Genomic DNA, 19,816 nt, shown 5'->3' with positions numbered 1-19,816 from the left:
CCAGGGATATGCTTTTAAATATACTAATGTCGAAACAGACGTTTAATTTATTTACGTGTTTATTTATATTTATTTATTCATTTATTTCATTTGCAAGTATTTTTTAAAAGACATTAATTTTTTTATTTACAAAATTACAAAAATCAAATTAAAACATTTAAGCGTCAATAGTTTATCATTTTAACAACTTACCAAATTACATTTTTAAACATATTAAATGTTGCTGAGATTACAGTTGTTTAAACTTGCGTGCTGCCAATTAGACATCTTTACCCAGCAGTCAGAAAACCATTCAACGTGGCATTTATTAAATATAGGCCATAATTTTCTCATTTAAATTCTTTAAAAACAACAAATCCAAAATATAGCAACTATAATAGTTAATTTATTTTGTCTCATTGTCATATAATAGGCATGTTTCTATTGTTAGTAAATAAATATAGCATGTCTATGATGGACTGGCGCCTTTTCCACGGTTCCAGATTACGTCCCACAAATTTATTCTATAACATTCTCAAGTGTCACTTCATCCCACCCCAATCTACAATATTTATGTTAATACATGTCATGTCATGAGCCATGTAGGCTACAAATAGAAACATATACAGTATGTACACATACTAGGGAAGCTTTTCTGTTTCTATTAAATTGCTAGAAATAAATAAATAAATAGTTCACAGTTTCATCAACAACCACTAAGTGGCAGCAAGTGCTAAAGTCAAGTAAAAATGAAGCACTATCAAATCTTAAGATAAGTATTTACAACGCCTGTCTTGTTGTAATATGTTGTTGCCAACAAAGTGTTTAAAAAGAAATAAATAAATAAAAACTCAAAATATCAAGTTTATTTGTTATTGATACCCAAACTCACAAACGCACGATAAACAATAATTATTCCATAACATTCATTAATCTGGTTATTGTATGTGCTAATGACTTTAAGGCTCACCTAAACCCCAAAATTAACACGTTTCAAAAACAAATTTTAGAAATAGCTTATATGTGAAATCTAAGGAAACCCATTCCCAAAATAAATAAATAAATATGAAAAATAAAATAATAATTTAAAGCAAAAGTTATGATATACGAAGTCATAATTATGAGATACTAAGTCATAATTAAATTTATTTAAATCATGTTACTTTTCCTAGTTTTTTGAACTAAAACTAAAATTAAAAAGTAAAATAATAATAACAGTAAAATCTTGTTATGAGATAGTATCTCATAATTATGACTAAGATTTGTATTTTATTTTTACTTTTTCTATACTGGCGAGAATGAGCTTCCATAGAAATCCTGTAAAAAAAAAAAAAAAAAAACGAATAAAAGTTGTGTGTGCGCGTGTGAACATGTCAGGGGAGGCAGAGGGACGCACACCCATGTTGGACCTCCTTTTCCTTCTGACTCAACCTCCCACAGTCATGATACATTCACACCCCTATACAGCCCTCTGACTGTTAGTCCGTCCATCCATCCATCCATCCATCCATCCGCTGCAGGGCGATGACTGAGAGGCTCCGGGTTAAACTCCGCAGGTTGTGACGGTGCAGATCCAGGATGATGTCCGCAGTAGAGAGCGGAGTGTACCCGCCTGCACAGCTGCTCAGCTGGGTCTACATGTCTCTGCAGGACACGTCCAATAACACGTTTGATGGCTTCAAAGACTCTTCAGCTCAGGACATAAAGCGCAATAATGCAACTGATCTGAGCTCCAACTATCTCAACAACTTCTTCCATCTGAGCAGTGAGGTAAAGTTCATGTGATGCAACAAACTGTCACATTATAGCTCATTTGTATAAGTTATAAAACAAACTACTTTTTTCTCTTCTGTAGACGCACACGCAGTTTACATTTCGTTCTGTGCAATATTTATATTTTTATATTTCTGCAATAGTTTACATTTCATTTTGTGCAAATATTTATTTTACATTTCTGCAATATCTATTCATAATTTACTATGCAGCTACCTGTAAATAACTCCTACCATACATAGCCCATCTTATCTTAATTAGTTTTTTGTATTATTCTTCTGTTGTTTTTCTTTTTAGCTGCGTGTGCACTATAAGGTGAAGCCAAATAATTTCGTTATACAATTGTATATTGACAATATAAAGGCATTCTGATTCTGATTATAGTTGCATAAATAAGTCAATCAGTTGATTTTTTTTCCCATGCTCATACAGTATAACCCGGCTCACCCACATGGGTCCTACTGTGGTGAGTGGGTATGAATATGTGTTCTGTGTCCTGGGATAGAGCCTGAGTGTGTGCTGGTGTCAGTGTGCAGCTGGAAGAGGAATGGCAGCTTGAGAAAGACCCCTCAGAATATACTGTATATAATATCAGACATGTTGAAAAAAAAGAGAAATCTATAAACTCAGCAGGGATTGGGTTTGCATTGCTTAATACATAATAACAATAGGAATATGGTTTTTGTTTGATACTTCTCCCCCACATGGACATTAAAGTTTAGCACTATAATATTGCATAAAACAGTGGTTCCCAAGCATTTTACAGTCATAGTTCATAGCCCCTCCTCCTGCAATAATGTCATATACAATGTAGCCATATAATGAAATTTGTCTCTGAATTTTAGCAATCCTGTTAAGGAATGATATATAATTAAAAAAAATAAAAAAAAAGAATAATAATCTGTAAGCACTCAATGAAACATCTTATTTAGAATTATCACTTGATTTATTTCATTAATTATTCTACTGGTCTTTTTTAGTGAGAAACCAAACTTTTGTTGATTGAACATATTCATCACCCTGAAACTGAAATACAACTCGCTACAACTTTAATGCGCAGGGTGAGGTTGAGAGGATGCACAATGTGTCAAAGTCATGGTCCAGGGGCCAAATCCGACCTTTTGGAGCCAATTTGGCCCACAGGAGAAAGTAAAAATGACAGAAAAAACATGAATCATTGTGTGAATGAAACTCAACAATATTTGCTGACTCGCTGTTTTTCCCAGTGCTTATATCACATGATTGCATTAAATTTTATGCTACACAGTTGAAAAAACTCAAAATTCTTACAAAATCCTTCCAATTTCCTCAAATTGCAACACAATATTTCCTTTAGTTAAATGGAAGATCAAACTGCTCCATATTTGGCCCCTGAATTAAAATGAGTTTAACACCCCTGACATAGTGTAACTCTGCAATTTGGCTGAATTTGAGAGACTTTGAAGGTGCGTTCACACCAAACACGACTTCAGTGACTGGCAACTAGCTTACATTAAAAAACATTGTAATTAACGCAACGTCAAGCAACGTCCCTTCAAGGAACGCGACTCGTGCAATTTTAACGACTCAATCATGCAATCTGAGTCGGTGGAAGTCTCTGAGTGACGCTGTGTCGCGACATCCAATCGGCAATGAAGTTTCTCCCTACGTTATTTCCTTGGTCGTCACTTCACGGGGGTAGATGAAGTGATAAAGTCAGCAAAAAGCGTGACTCCGTGCAAGCGACTCATCACGGGCGATTTAAGCTACTATAGTCACGTTCGGTGTGAACGCACCTTTCCACACAAAGTCTTGTTTTATAATATTTTATTTTCATGTTTGTCAAAGCTAGAGTGTAGCTTTGCATAGTGTGTAATGTGTAATTTGTGCCAATGCATGGAGGCTCCTGACTACAGGTCTATTTATATATAGTTTCCAATGTTGTCACGTACAACCTATGACAATTTGCGTACTCCACTTAGGAAACCTAGGGCCTAAAAGCTTTTTAAAAAACACTTGTAAAAATAAATCACATCATTTATTCACCCATATTCACACGTGACAGCTGTGCAGTGGCTGATCCAGATGTTCTCCTGCTACAGTTGTGCAGCTGATTATGTGTGATTATTATTATGTGATGCCCTCAGAGTTGCTCATGTTTTCTCCACAGTGCCACAGCACCCATGTCTTCCACAAGCACAATGGAGCTGATTATCTCATGCCACTACTGAATGTATGACAAAGGCATTTTGTTCACTCGGGGAAATGGACACTATTGGCCCACACAGTAAAGAGCGCCACATCTGCAAAAGCCGCATACATTTGACCACTGTCAGCGAGACGAAAAGGGAGAATCAATCAGGGCGATGTTTTGAAGTGTCATGTGAAATCACGACAATAATCGACTGTTTTTATGGAATAAGGGGAACTTTTGTGTTGAGCTGACACTGGGATGTTCCAAATCAAATGATTGCATGAGAGCTTAGGGTTCTTTTCCCGTCTAGAAGGAAAAACAGAAATGATGTAAATAAGAATACATTCAATCCATAACACTGCTCTACCCCTGACGTTCTTAATCATCTTAAAATGCTAAACATTTGTAACTGCCAAGTGTATAAGTCTGACATGTGTTTTAATTTTTTGCTAGACAAGCTGTTTGATGTGTTTCAAACTTTAGCTTACGCTGCTACAAAGCTTCTGTTCAACACCTCTGTTTTGATTTGTGTTTCTTCGACAGGCCTTGAACAACAACTTTTGCAAGAGGTCCGACCCTTACAGTTCCCTCAACAACCTCGTGGATGGCCTGAGCTCACTAGCCGACCAGTTCTCAGAGCTCTCGCTGTCCCCCGATACACGCAAACCAGGCAAGAGGCCCCCACCCAACTACCTGTGCCACCTCTGCTTCAACAAAGGGCACTACATCAAAGACTGCCCTCAGGTGAGCGAGTCGGCCATTTCGGATCAATCACAAATTGGCCCCCGCACATCCTTAGCTGAAACAGCTGTGCAGTGTGTGGGCCCCTTGAGCTGCTAGTCAAACATGTGTAGGTGTTTTGATTAAGCCCTGAAGAAATTAGATCACTTTCTTGGATCAAACCCACATGCTTCCTTCTAGAGGTGTTCCTCCCTGATATTTTTAAAGCTATTTAAAAACCCCCAATTTGAAGTTAAAATATCACACTTGGATATATTTTTTTGGGAAATAGATTCCTTAAGAACATATTTAAGTTAGATGTACCACTGCAGGCTGGTAATAAGCAGCAGATGCCAGATTGGATCTCAAAGCGGCCCTAAATGAAAGATGATATGTTTCTCTGTGGAGCCAGAAACAACCTCTACTCCAAACATGAAAGAAATATTACTTTATGTGCAGCTGTGGTTCCCCATTGACCACGTTCAGAGGAGAACGGCTGACATTTGTTAGGTGTAACGGTAATCATCACGAGTGAATGGCTGAATGTTGGTGATGTTTAACTCATCCCTACTCATGTCTTTTAAGGTTTACAGACTGTGATGTGATCTAAATCTTTATTGGTTTTCTAAAAAAGTTTAAACCTTTCAAAGCTGCGATTGTTTCTGCAAAGTTCTTCAAATCTAGTGCAAGTGACTAAAATGAGAACTAGTCAGGGGTTTCCCTCGCTGCATTGCTAGCTTGACATTTGTGCAAAAACATTGTAGATGTAAGCCTAGAGTATACTTACTGTAACTACCCCTAATGTTTAGAACGATTTAAATTCTGTCATTTATTACTGGCTAACTTTTAGCTAACGTAGCATGAGTTCATAAAAACAAGTCAATGCAAGTTCCTGCTGACAAAAACCACCCTGCTTCTTGTTGTTGGTTTTATCAATCAGTTTAGTGATAAAACAAATATAACGCGATACTTTCGGAGGTGCTTGAATGAGTAATTTGTTAGCTTTGGCAAAGCTAGTTGTGACTTCGCCTTCCAATCTGTATGCTAAGCTAAATTAACAGTCATGGCCGCTCTTTGGCTACATTCTTCTGTTGTGAGGATGATCTCAACTTCTAATGTAATTGTTGGCAAATTTTCAGAGAAGAACATTTCACAGTTTTAAGAAATAAACATGAATGTCTATTTGAAGAAATGAATGCATTTATTCTGATGTTTTTGGGTGCACTTGATAACACATTGGTCAGTGTCTCATTGTGTGTATGTTGTTTGTTTAAATGACGCTGATGGCCCCCAAAACTTGCCTGTTTGTCATCTCAGCAATAGACTGGCATTCTATCCAGATGGGTTAACTCTACAGTATGCCCCGAGTCATAATAGGTACAGAGAATCAGATAGATCAGCAAATCTGTTTACACTTCCTTCAACAGGATGTTAAAGACTTATTAGGAACGGGGGACGGGTGTTTGAGGCTGTAGATAGACAGATTTATGGTGGTTAGGGTGCACGGTCTGGAGGAGGAGCAAGGACGAGTAACTGAACATCAGAGAAAGTCTCTAGATTTGTCGCTCGTCACTTTTTGGAAACAAAGTGGGATCTGAAATGTCGCTAATGTCTCTTGGGTTGTCTTTATATGTGAAATGAGCTGAATGAAATGTATTACCATTGTTGGTATTTTGCTTTGTATTCTTGTATTGTATTTCTTAGTTACTGATATATTAATTAGTCAGTTATTTGTATTTGTTCCTTGAAAATGTGATTGTATTACTCTGTTGGAGTTTCCTGTACACAAAGAGTCTTTTCGTTCCTTTAGTTTTTTTGTTTTCTTGTCCCTGCTTAAAAAAAACAAATAGTTTGAAAATGAAATAAAGTTTTGTGGCAAAATGGTTGAAGAAACCAGTGGAAAAAGGCTCTAGTGCTGCCACTACGTCTACTATTGATCCTTCATGGCAGTGGTTTAGCTCCGACAACCTGCTAACCCTTTACCATTTAATCAATAGAAAGTAGGTTAACGGTACTTGGTTTGCTGGAGGGTTTGAAATATATACAATCCCTCTCTGTGGCCACACCCATAAATTGTGCAATATCTGGAACCCATTTCTGCCAGCTAGTGGTAAGTTTTCTGCTCTGCGTTAGTGAGATGATGTCACGTTTCATCATTTCATCGTGTGTTGCTAAAAATTCAAGGTCCAAACTATCGGGAAGGATGTCATGACGATAGGTTGTTTGATTGAAGTCAGGCTCAGCGTTCCTAGAAAACTCACTGATTGTTTTTGTTTTGAGGATTCTTTAAATCACAGTCAGAGAAATAGTGTCATTAGGGGTTGTTTCCACTTGTACCACCTTTCCCCTCTCTCAACCCTTTGAATCAGGGTTAATTCATGTAATAGTCATCATCACTAATTAGCTGAACCCACTCACTGTAAAAGTGCATAAAAGAGAGCGAGCGCTGACCGTAAACGTCTGTATGGTGGGAAGAGCTTGAGATAAATAAGGAGAGCATTGTTTCTGTGGAACTAAAGGTCAAGAAGTCAGGCTGTATTGTTCGCTCAGCGCTGCCTGGTTGGAGCCATCTCCTTCTTTCACAGGGAAGCTTCTATTGGACGTTCAAAGAGTTGGAAAAGACTGTAATCACCACCAAGCGTGTTTTTGGAAACAGTGGGTATTAGGGAAGTGGGTGTGTTTGTCTTCACAGTTGCTGAATAATTTTACTTGAATGGAAGGAAAAAGTCTGATATAATAATCATTTCTAACTCATGTTTGCTTCCACTGTCCATAAACACAACTGCTGTTTCACACTTTACACAGTTCCTGTCAGTACTGAGAATCCAACATCTGGAATGTATATTTCATAACAGGCAATGATTTTCACTAACAAAGGTGTGACTCCTAATTCTATACAGTCGAGGAATAACACCAACATACAATCACATGATCAGATTAATGCATTCTTTGCCTGATAAAAGTTTTAAAGTAGAAAGGGAGAGTAAACTTCACCTATAAACAAACTTAATATCAACTTGCTACTTGTTGAGCATTAGTAAAGTTCTGACGATATATCATAATTTAACCATAAAACATCATAATCTGCTGCACACCAGATTGTTATGGTTTATTTACATTTCTTTGATGTTCCAATGGAGTTGAAAAGGTGGTATCCAGATCACGTCAGTAAGAATGTCCAGGTTATCGTATCTTATCTTGAGCCAATTATTGTCGAGGGCTGGAGAAAAAAAATTCACAACTGATTAATCACGATTTTGCAAATTCCCAAAATTGATTATTGACATTGTTTTAAATTGTAACGGAAACCAAACCAGGCTTTTCCTCTTATTATGAATGTGCTGTGATGAAAAAATCAGCGACTGACTGATCATTAATCAGCAATAATTGAAAATGAAATCAATAATCAAAGAGTCATACCAATTAAAATGCAAGACTAAATACATAACAATGTGGAAAGCCGTTTTACAATTATGTGCAAATATAATTTGATTTATAGACATTTATGTTTATGTCTATGTATATAAGTTGTGCTCACGCTACTGTAAGTTCAAACTAGTTGTATTTGCTAGTAATTATATTTGCTAGAATCTTTGATGTGAATTATAATGTAATGTTTTCCAACCTTAACAATAACTAACTAAAAGGAGTGTTTTTGTTTTGTGATTGAACTTTCCAGTAGCTTTGTGTAAAGTACACAGTGTTATTGGAGACAGTGCACATACACTGCTTCTGTAGTTGGTTACTTACCCTGTATTTACTCGGCAACAAAAGTACTTGTTAATGTTGCAAGCAATTTTAGGTAACCAATAATTTGGCCTGGATGTAAATGGAAGCTTGTAAACATGAAGCTAAAAGAAGATCAGAACATTTCACCAAAGGGAGTTTCAAAAAGTGACAATAAAAAATGTGCATTCTCATAAAATAAAGCAACGTAATATGACGTTTAGTTAAGTATGTAAAGATTTATGAATAGTTTATATATGAGTGTAAAGCAGATATAGGCAACTGGTGGCACGGGGACAAAAATTGTATTTCAAGGAGTTGGAAAGAATATAAAGCCAGTAATACACAGTAATACACAAAATGTCTCTCAAAACACACAAATCGACAGCAAAATACACAAAGTACACATAAACACCCAAAATGGCAACAAAGCGAGACACAACAATCGCTTAAACCAACAAAATGACGACAAAAAACACAAATAAAAAACACATTACAGAATAGCTCCAAAGACACACAACAAAAATATTGACCCCAAAAACACACACAAATCAGCAACAAAAATATGTGTAAATGAGAGGAAAATGCACATAATTAAAACAAGAACACAACAAATAACAAAAACACACAAAATCATGTAGTGATTTGTTAATATATAGATCAATTATTATTGTAAATGCTGACATGAATGTTTAAAATGTGGCCCTTGGAACAGATGTGTGTGTGTGTGTGTGTGTGTGTGTGAGTGTGTGTGTGTGTGTGTGTGTGTGTGCACGCCTGGTGAATCTCATGTAACACTGTGTGATTACAGTTGCTTTGGTCCTTTTGTTTTCACGTCTGATACCATCTTATCTGGACACAAAATACTGCCTGTTGCTGAAACATCTGCTGAGGAGGATGAACAAGATAACGGAAACCACGGAATGTTCTGCAGATACACAGACTCCCTGTCATCTGCTCAAAGCCAGTGAAACTATGGAAACTATGACTTCACTCCAGTTCTCCTGAAGGATTTCAACAAATGGCACAAAAAACCCCCAAAAAACATGTTTGTTTTGAAATTTAAACTTTTGCAGAAATGTGTAACATTGTAAACCAGAACGTTCAAAGTATTTAAATAGATAGTTTAATAATAATAAATAGTTTATACTCAAAGTTAGAGAAAACGTTTTACTAACTTAATTATGTCAAGTTGGTGTAACTTGTTCTTCATTTTTGCGTAACTTTAACTAATAATTTTGGAGTAATTGGAAATACATTTGTTCAACTTAAAAACACAACTTAATAAAATTACGTAATAATGACATGCTAAGAATGATAAAGTCCTTTATTTCTGTTGTTTCAAATAGGGATTCATTAAAAATAAACTTAATTCATATAACACTTTAATTTAACTGTCTTTTAAAGCCAGTTATCCAACGTTTGAAGTTCTGGAAATGTTTTTACTTTTAAGTTAATCAACTTTTGAAAAAAATTGAGGCAATTTATTACCTCAGTTCTTTTGATTTCTGGTCATTTATTTATTCCTCCTTTTACTACTTTGTTCGCTAATTTATCGCGTTATTTTTTCACCATCTAAAGTTTAAATCATTTAAATGGTTTTTAAATCATGTAAGCAAGAAGGAAACAAATCATCTGTGTTTTTCTTTCCACCTCCAGTTGTTTCTGTCGAAACATATTTATCTTGGATGGGAATGATTTTTAATCCAGTCGTGGGAGATTTATGCAGAATCAACATAAAGGTGTTATTTGATATGTGGATGTTAGTGTTGGAAGCATTTGGACTTGATTTGTTCTGGAGAGGAGGAAACAGTTTGTGTTAAAGTCAGGGGAATATTACACTTTAAAACATGTGCTGTGGACAGAAATATAAAGCCATGCGCTTTTATTAACGCAGTAGCAGCTCCATGTAACAGTAATAAGTCTGAGAAGTCATAATATGCTTCTGAATATTGCTTGTTTCTGTGCAACTCTTGATTCAGTACAAATGTTAATGTTACAGGATAATTTAAACATGGCGACGCTGCTTTTAGTTGTTATGCTGCAAAGAAGTGAAACAAGCTGCAAGTCAGCATCTGATGTGAACATTTTTAATCACGTTATTGCTAATTTAATGTTTTTACTGCTTATTTTAATGCTCGTATTGATTTTATTCATGTTTTGATGTTTTCTGTTGCACTTTTTAATCATGTAAAACACAATGAAGTGCCTTGTGTATGAAATGTGTTCTACAAATAAATAATATTAGTGATCACAAAAAAAAAAAAAAAACATTATTTAAATAGGCTCACAAACAATACTAACAAATCATTATTTTTTCGTAAAATTATTATTATGTTGCACTTTGTGGCCTTTAATCTAACTGGATTCATTAAAGGGTGAAAAATACATATTCTGTAATTATTACAAAGGATTTAAAATGAGTTATTGTGCATGTTTGCATTAATGGGAGAGAAGTTTAGTGTTTAAAACACTAAACAAAGCGATGACAATAATCTGTTGTTATATACAGCAGTGGTTCTCAAATGGAGGTACGTGTACCCTTAGGGGTTTTACAATGTTTATTTTGAATAAAAAATGAAAATCATACTAAATATTACCAGTAACTCACAAAACGACAACAAAGACACACGGAATAAGAGAAAAAATATACTGAATAATAGAAAAGAACAAAATGACACAAAAATCACACGCATTAAGTGAGAAAAACATTGACTATTACCAGCAACACACAAAACGACAACAAAGACACACTAAATGAGAGAAAGAATAGACGAGATCACTATTAAATACACAAAAATAACAGAGAAACGACATAAGAAACAACCAAACGACACCAAAAACACACACACTGGGAGAGAATAATTTAAATAAAACTAACAATTCACAAAAACAACAACAAACAACAAAATAAGAGAAAAATATACTGAATAATAAAAAGAACAAACAACAAAACACACAAAATGATGATGAAAATGAACTGAAAATACAAAGGTCAGTGTTGGTCCCACATCAGGAGGGAGATGACCAGAAATAATAAAAACTATAGAAATAAATGTATTCAGAAGCAATAAATACTGTTTATTTACACTTATTTACCAAATGAGATTCTTTAGAATGTGTGTTATCACTCATTTATTCCATTATTATGATCTATAGATGTTTTTCATAGAATTCTGAGTAAAATGTAGTAGTTGGACATAAGGGGGGACTCGAGCTAAAACCATCTGAGACCCTACAGGATACGTTTCTTTGACTTTAATTAATACTGTTCATTAATGTTTCCCTTTTCTTTGTTTTTTTACCCTTAATTTTCCTCCGTTCGCAGTGAAATCAAACTTCTCTCACTTTGTTGTTATGGTAACCTCCATGGAGATAATTGTCTTTCCTTGTTAATATCCTCTGTTACTTGTGTCAGCAGTGGAGACCCTAAAGCTGGGGTCACATATTAGCGTGGGGGCAGGTCGAAGGAGGGATGTTTTGTTTTTGGTAACAGCTGGACGAGAGAGAGAGAGAGAGAGAGAGAGAGAGAGAGAGAGAGAGAGAGAGAGAGAGAGAGAGAGAGGTTTAGTTTGTTAGTGTTGAGTAATTGACCTCATGTGATACTGTTTCTCTAGGATGGATGTCTCATTGGGGACGGGGGGAAAGTCGGAGAGAGTTGAAGCTTTGGGGGGGGGGGGGGGGGGGGGGTCATTGTTTATCCTGATGGTTTCCAGATGATGGCAGAGGGAGGGGGCCACCTTCTGGGCCCCTCTCACCAGGCATGGCGGATCGGGGCCAAACTTATCTGCTGCTGCTGTTTGTTTTTTGTTAAATGTTGCACATAAAATAAGTTACATGTGTATATATACTGTATATGTATATATATGATTAACTCAAATGTTATTGTTGAATGCTTCCATTTTCTTTGTGTATTATTAGAAAAGTTACTAGAATGTTATTTATTTTGGTCATATCAGCACTTTTGCTTCAGTCTTGTTATATATATTTTTAAATTGTGATTTGTTTGATTTTTTTTTGTTAGACTGAAACAAACAAATAAATAAACTGAAACTATTCATAAAAAGATAAACATACTGTCAGAATACATTAAGCTTTGGTTGAAATAAATTATTACTATACACTTTAAAAAAAGGGCAAATGTACCTATTATAATATCTATTTATTCTAAGACCTAAAAGCTAAATATTGCATTTTATTTACTGTATATAAATTCATAATAGAGAGTTATTAACTAAAAGAAAAGTCTTACTTTTATTCTCTCAAGGAAATAAAGAAACAGTCGATGAAATGATTTTATTGTCACAGCATGTTGGAAGACATTTGGGTCAACTCAAGGCCTGAGGACCAAATTTGGCCCAATGTAACATTAAATTTGGCCCCATCATGATTCACCAAAAAGAAAGTTAGTGTAAATTACAGGAATACGCTCTAAAATACCAGATGTTTGTGAATTAAATATTTGTCCTTAAACAGATTTTTCTGGGATCTGTAAATAATAAAAAAGGGCACAACATTGTTTAGATAAATTATTATAATTACAAAAATACTTAGATTATTCTGGTCCAGTCACCTGAGACTGGGTTAAATATGACTCAGCAGGAATTATAAATGGTTCCATCATGTTAAACTACAACTGTTTGTCTTCACTGATGCTCGACTCTGACCAAATAATGTGAAAATAGTTTTTAAATAATGAATTCTTATTGTTATCGTCTCCTTAATGAAATACAGACAGTAAATGTCATGACTTTTGGACTTTATGGCTATTTTTCACCATCATCTCCATTTGTTCTAAAAACCCTAAAAACAGTTTATTTTCCCAAACTCACCTGTTTTATGGAGTTTTAGCCTCTGAAAAGTCACTTTAATGACTCTTCTAAAAACAGGCTGTCTTAGAGCCGTCATGCATATTCATGAGTGGGCGTGTCTATAGACGATGACTTCATGTCTTGCTCTGAAAGGGAGATCAGTGATCATTAGTGAGTGATCAAAGTGATTTTCTTTTGCTATCCACACACTTTTCTTATTGTTTTCAGCCAAAAAAACCTCCACATTACAGTAAAACACGTGGATATTTAAGAAGCTATTGTGATTGTGAGTCTGTCTCAGCGCTGCTTCAGGGTGTGTTTATCACAGCAGCAGCGGAGTCAGTCAGCTGTTTCAAACATTCACCGGAGTGTAAAATTGCTGAGTCACTTTCTTCTCCTCCTCATCTCTACTAACTACAGGAATAGTACATTTAAAATCATAATCATTTGTTTTGTCACATTGTGTCACAAACATGTCAGATCATGTCAAAGGTGATACGAGGCGATATAACACATACTAAAAATGGAACTGCTCCCTGGGTGCTACACCGTGGATGTCCACTGCTTCTCAGGGAGGGGTTAAATGTAGAGAACACATTTAGTGTATGTAGCTTTACATATATGAAAATTAAATATAATATATATTCTATAATAAACCACAGTGTGTGTTTTAGCTGTGAGGTAGTTTTAGAGGGAGGAGCTCACATTCTTACTGTATATGGGTAGGAGGAGCCAGGATTGTCAGGAGGAGGAGTTTCCGCTACGCCACAGCCAGACTTTTAACTATCAAGTAGAAAATCACACATGATTCCAGTCTGAGCTTCTCTTCATTGGTTGCCAGTAAATTTTAGAATTCATTTTTAAAATTTTGTTTTAACTTTTAGGACTCTATATGGTCACGCTCCACAGTAAGTCTGACTCTGAGCTGCTGCAACCACAGAATTTGCTGTTCGTCCCACGCACTCACTATAAAACATGTGGCACCAACATTGTAGAACGTTCTGCTGCTGGTTCTACGCTGCACTAACTTTAAAACACAGTTAAAAACACTTTTATACAGACAAACCTCTTTTATTAACTTGGTGTCAACATTGTATTTTCTCTTGTCTTATTTTGAAGGGCTGTCTTTTGTAAATCACTGTGTTTTTACTGTAAAACACTTTGTGATTTCTAGATATGAAAGGTTTTATATAAATAACATTTACTGACGTCACAACACCAGAAAATCCAACTGACTTTTTACAAAATGTGGAATAACACAGAACGTTTTACACCTTAACTCTGAATGAGGCTAATGGATGTACAGTATATCACTGTAGCTAAACCATCATAAAGTGATTTTTTCATAATACTGCTCCTTTAAGGAAGGTAAATGTGTTTGTGGGGATAAAAAAGTAGGGTTTTACTCTCATGTATTACCTGTACACATGACCTAATGTGCCATTCATATATTTTTTCACCTTCTCTTAAACTTCCCTCCGGTCTAAACGGGTCACCATCCTTTGTCGGGTCAGAAGTGTGATTTTCCTGTGTCAGTTGCCAGCGTGTCATCTTTGATGGCGCTGGTGGAAACTTCAGCGTGCATCGTGCCCCTTGCTGCCCTGTGGGCTCCAGACTACGGGTAGAGTGAAAAGCTGCTTCCTCCCTCAGGAAGACCATGATCTGTGTGTTTTCTCCACTGGTGTCCCAAAAAATGACCTCCCACAGTGGAGCAGGCTAAATAAAAACTTGGAATAAATGGAGATAAAATATAAGTTCTTTAGAGTCATAATTGACTTTAAATTATCTTGGAGGCAACACATAAATTATGTAAATATATCAAAAACACTTGGTGTGTTATATAAAATGGTATATGTACTTGTTATTGTACAGTATATTTGATACTCCCATTTATGACCTACTGTGTAGAACTCTGGGGAACCATTTTTAAAACCATAGTAAATTATATTGTTTTATTGCAAATAAAGGCAAAGCATGACATTATGACACACATCCATTATTTGTTCAATCAAAACTTGTGAAATTTAAATATATTGTTTATTATAAAATAACACACAGGCGTTCAAAAATATTTAGAATAATTTGTTTATTTTACCAAAAGCTAGATTAGAAGTTAAACAAAGATGTCTGTCTGTTCTAGGGGTTACAGTAATTTGTAGAATAATATTGATAAAGAAATAAAAATGAGTGACACACTATTTTTTTGCATTATTTGAAAAACGACAACTCAAATGTATTTTGTTGAATGCTTGTATTTCCTTTGTGTGGCAACGTGAATGTTATGATTTATGTTGGGCATAGAAGCATTTCTGCTTCTGCCTGTTATATACTTTTAAATTGTGATTTAAGTTTGAATTAGGGCTGGACAATATAGACCAAAACTCATACCTCAATATTTTTTCCCAAAATGTCGATATACGATATAAAACTCGATATTTTTACTCAATAAAGTCTGATCAGAAATATAATTCTGGGTTAAATTTTCTGATGAAAAATGCCACACATTTATTAACAAACACTTTTGTGTCCAATAAGGGACAGCACGTGTGAGTGAGTTCTAGTTTAGGTGAGAACAGAGAAAGCAGCGACTTCTGAAACAAGGATTTTAATACAAAACAAGCTATAAAATATATATCTCAGAAATATAGAAACAAGGACACTGTTTGACTCTATGAATAATATTAAAAACTTGTATGATGAGATTATATGAATCAAAACAAGTGAAAAAAAAGATATATCGCGATACAGGCAATATTGTCATTTTCTGTATCGCCAACATAGAAAACTCGATATATTTTGTATCTCGATATATCGCTCAGCCCTAGTTTTAATATTTTTTTGTTAGATTGAAACAAACTGAAACTGAAATCTCACACATACTTGAACGTCCTATTATTAGAGGTATTCTGATGCAGTTTCATTCCTGTAAATGTGTAAAAGTTCAAATTTGATGTGTTCCTGCTTTGAAATCAAACTAAACTTAACATGAGCTCCTCAGCCTTAATTTAGCCTGACCTACATTTCAGCCAAGTTGCCTGTAATTTAAAGCAGACTTTGTCGGGATGGTTTAGGATTCTGTCATGTTACTGGAGTGCAGAGTTCATCTGGGTTTTATTTCCTCGCTGCTAAGATTGTTCCAGATTGGTGCGCTGAAGCCAGCTGGGAGGGATGACAGAGAGCCAGAGGTATTTGTCCTGTTGCAGGGAGGCCTCTCCCATTGGTCCATCCAAAAGCTGGGGGCCTCCTTCATGGTCCCCTGGGATCACAGCTGGAGGGAGGGAACTTGTTTCTAAAAGCTGGGCCTCCCTTTTTTCCTTCCATTTGAAATGATAATAAATGATATAAATGCATTAACTGGGGAATAAACGGTTCAATCGACGACCATAAAACAACTCTTCTGGCCACCACGAGGGCTGCTGGTAATTCTCAGTTTCACATCTAAATGATTGTTTGACTCACTTTTATGTGTTTTTTCCATCCAGGCTCGACCCAAAGGAGAAGGTTTGACCCCGTATCAGGGGAAGAAGAGGTGTTTTGGGGAGTATAAGTGCCCCAAGTGCAAGAGGAAGTGGATGAGTGGAAACTCCTGGGCCAACATGGGGCAAGAATGTATCAAGTGCCACATCAATGTTTACCCTCACAAGCAGGTAACAGTGCATGTGAATATCAACAGGTGGGGGTGGGTTCATATCCCGAGTTGTGTCCAATAAAGTCATGAAAAGTGGAGCTTTTACAGTATGTGGGATTTAGAAGATGAGTGAATGATTATTTCAAACTGTACATGTTCACTTTCCTGGGATTTCTAAATTGAACACAGAAGTAGAGTATGTACAGTATGTGTGTACAGTATGCATGTATGTATGTACAGTATGCATGTATGTATGTACAGTATTTATGCATGTATGTACAGTATGCATGTATGTATATACAGTATGCATGTATGTATGTACAGTATTTATGCATGTATGTACAGTATGCATGTATGTATATACAGTATGCATGTATGTATGTACAGTATTTATGCATGTATGTACAGTATGCATGTATGTATATACAGTATGCATGTATGTATGTACAGTATTTATGCATGTATGTACAGTATGCATGTATGTATGTACAGTATGCATGCATGTATGTACAGTATGTATGTATTAGAGAATGTTTGCCTGTGTTACAGCCATGAGAAGAACTGATGATCTGTCCACAGTGCTTTCATTGAACACTGTTCAGCACCCAATGATCAATACCCACTTCATTATTTTTGCATTAAGTTAAGTTACAAACACAATTTTGCAAATCAGGTGAAATATTTATTATTCTGAAGTTTGATTTTCTTGTTTTGGACTAAAATAAATAATCCATTTAAATAATTGGCTTTTTGTTAACCTACCAGTTTAAATGTTGTCTCTGAACATGATGGTTGACTCCACTGTAAACATTCTCTGATTGACATTTTCTGGAAAGTTTCATGCATTGCATTGTGGGGTGTGGAGGCCTGCAGACAATAAGAATGAAGAAAAACACATCTTTGTATCCATCTACCTGATCTACGAGAAGAAACCATTATCAATGAGACTGAACATTGTTGAGCAGAACCTTTTGGACGTGTTTGGGTAAAATAAAAACTCATTGGAATAAGATTGTTGGTGATGAGAAAAGCAGAATGTGACCAAACACTGATCTCACTCCTTAGTTAGTGATTAAACTTTTTTTTCAACAAAGACTCGTTAAAGTTTTAACTTCTCTGATGAGGATTTAGTCAATTTTTATCATTTAAATTTCAAAAACATATAGAAGGTTGAAATTGTGGCTCGAAAGTTTGTTTTGATCTCCAATGAAAACATTCGCTTATCGACATCATTGGAAGAGTTTTGTGCATTGCATTGTGGGAAGTGGAGTCAAATAGACTATGAATTAAAGATAGGGCAGGTAATTTTCTTCAGATACACTTTTTCCTGACAGACATTAAAATCTCACATGCTCTGAAACAGGAACAAAGAAAATCTGTCATCTGTAAAAACGTAACCAATCACATCTCCCTGTACGTGTGCCCGAGCCCACACTCAAAGCGTGTCACCAGTGACAGAGTTCAAATGTTTAACACATAGAAATGATAAAGTTTAGTGTTTACTTACTGCGGAATGAGACGACATAGTTTCTACACAATACTAGCGATGAGCTGAGGTCTGCTATTGGAGCACCGGTGCTCGTGCATGGCAGTGAGGGGCGTGGCTTTTGAGGGAGCACAGAGGGGAGGGGGCGGGTAACTCGGAGGATGCTACATTCAAAATCTTGCTAATTTTTGAAAATTACCTACCCTGCCTTTAAGTGAAAACACTTCTTTGGATCCATCTACTGGACAGAACATTTTTTTTTTCATTTTTGTTGCAGAGACCTTTGGAGAAACCAGACGGGTTGGACGTGTCTGACCAGAGCAAGGAGCACCCACAGCACTTGTGTGAAAAATGCAAAGTCCTCGGCTACTACTGCCGTCGTGTGCAATAATAATAATAATGTGTTCTATAAGGGACTCGTCTGTACAATAGAACTCTCTTCACCCCCAACGCTGTGACCCTGAAACAGCAGCATTTCCATTTCTCTCAGTGAAGATCAGATCAGTGCCTTTACATTTTGCTGTATTTCTAGATTAAATCTGTTTTCATCATGTGAAGCTTATTAAAGCGTCTAAACTACAAAGAATCTTAGCAGCTGTGAATTATGATAAAGCAGCCTGATTAACACGTTACAACCAAAGAACTGATATTCTCTTTTACACTTTTGTATAGTTTAGAAATAACTTAAACGAGACAGTTTGTGTATAAAATATGCTCGTCTTTGATAAGATCACACAATATTAATGTGTATTTTTATTATCAGTACTAATGGGTACATTGTTTCTGAATATATCTTAAAGACATACTGTTCTGTTGAATATTGTACTTGTGAGTGAAGGATTGTAAAGTACGTATTACTTAATGCATGTATATCTTGTTTTATCAATGTTTTATTTTATCATTTTTAACCTTTAGGCAGGATTATCTCTCCCTAATCGTTGGGTGGAACAATGTTGATAATTCTGCAAAATTAAAAGTGTTATTTACAATTTGTACATCAACAAAGGAACGACAGATCAAGGTTTTATTATGTAACTATGTGGTGGTTTGATACATGAGCTGAAAAACTTTTTAAATCCAATATTTTTCCCTTAATATCTTAATATGAAAATGTTTTTAAAAAACATTTGAGCAAAGGAATTATCTTGGACTGGTGTCAAATGAAGTCATTTTGGATTAATAAATAGCTAAAAAAGAACTAGAGGATGAAAGTAATAGAAATGATTTAATCCCAAAGTTAATGCCCTAATAAATTTAAATAAACAACTTTCCGCCCAAAACATCAGTGAAAAAGAAGTAAATGTTTTGATGATGAAACTAAAAAGGTTTTTTATGAATTCCACTCAAGCAGAAATTAACCCTATGTTACTAACCAGTCTTTTCCAAATTATATCAAAAACTACATTTTCATAAAGAAGAACTGTATGTTTTTCCTGTTTTTATTTTTAATTTTAGACTGTAACCATGTCCCAACAATGTGCTGCTCATTACTTTTGTATCATGGATTATTGAAATAATAT

General features: G+C 35.5%; 1 protein-coding gene across 1 annotated transcript; it reads left to right on the top strand.

Annotated features, from left to right (window-relative positions):
- The first annotated feature begins 1,368 nt into the window (after window positions 1-1,368).
- On the top strand, window positions 1,369-19,801 carry LOC114481450 (zinc finger CCHC domain-containing protein 24-like). Its single transcript, XM_028476290.1, has 4 exons — window positions 1,369-1,749; window positions 4,469-4,669; window positions 16,665-16,829; window positions 18,574-19,801. The coding sequence occupies exons 1-4, from the start codon at window positions 1,558-1,560 to the stop codon at window positions 18,685-18,687; spliced, it is 672 nt and encodes a 223-aa protein (XP_028332091.1). The 5' UTR covers window positions 1,369-1,557; the 3' UTR covers window positions 18,688-19,801.
- The last annotated feature ends 15 nt before the right edge of the window (window positions 19,802-19,816 follow it).

This window comes from Gouania willdenowi, chromosome 19 (assembly GCF_900634775.1).
Source record: "Gouania willdenowi chromosome 19, fGouWil2.1, whole genome shotgun sequence".
Lineage (NCBI taxonomy): Eukaryota > Metazoa > Chordata > Actinopteri > Blenniiformes > Gobiesocidae > Gouania > Gouania willdenowi.
Note: the sequence above shows the minus strand (reverse complement) of the source record. Positions and strands in the feature narration are given on the sequence as shown.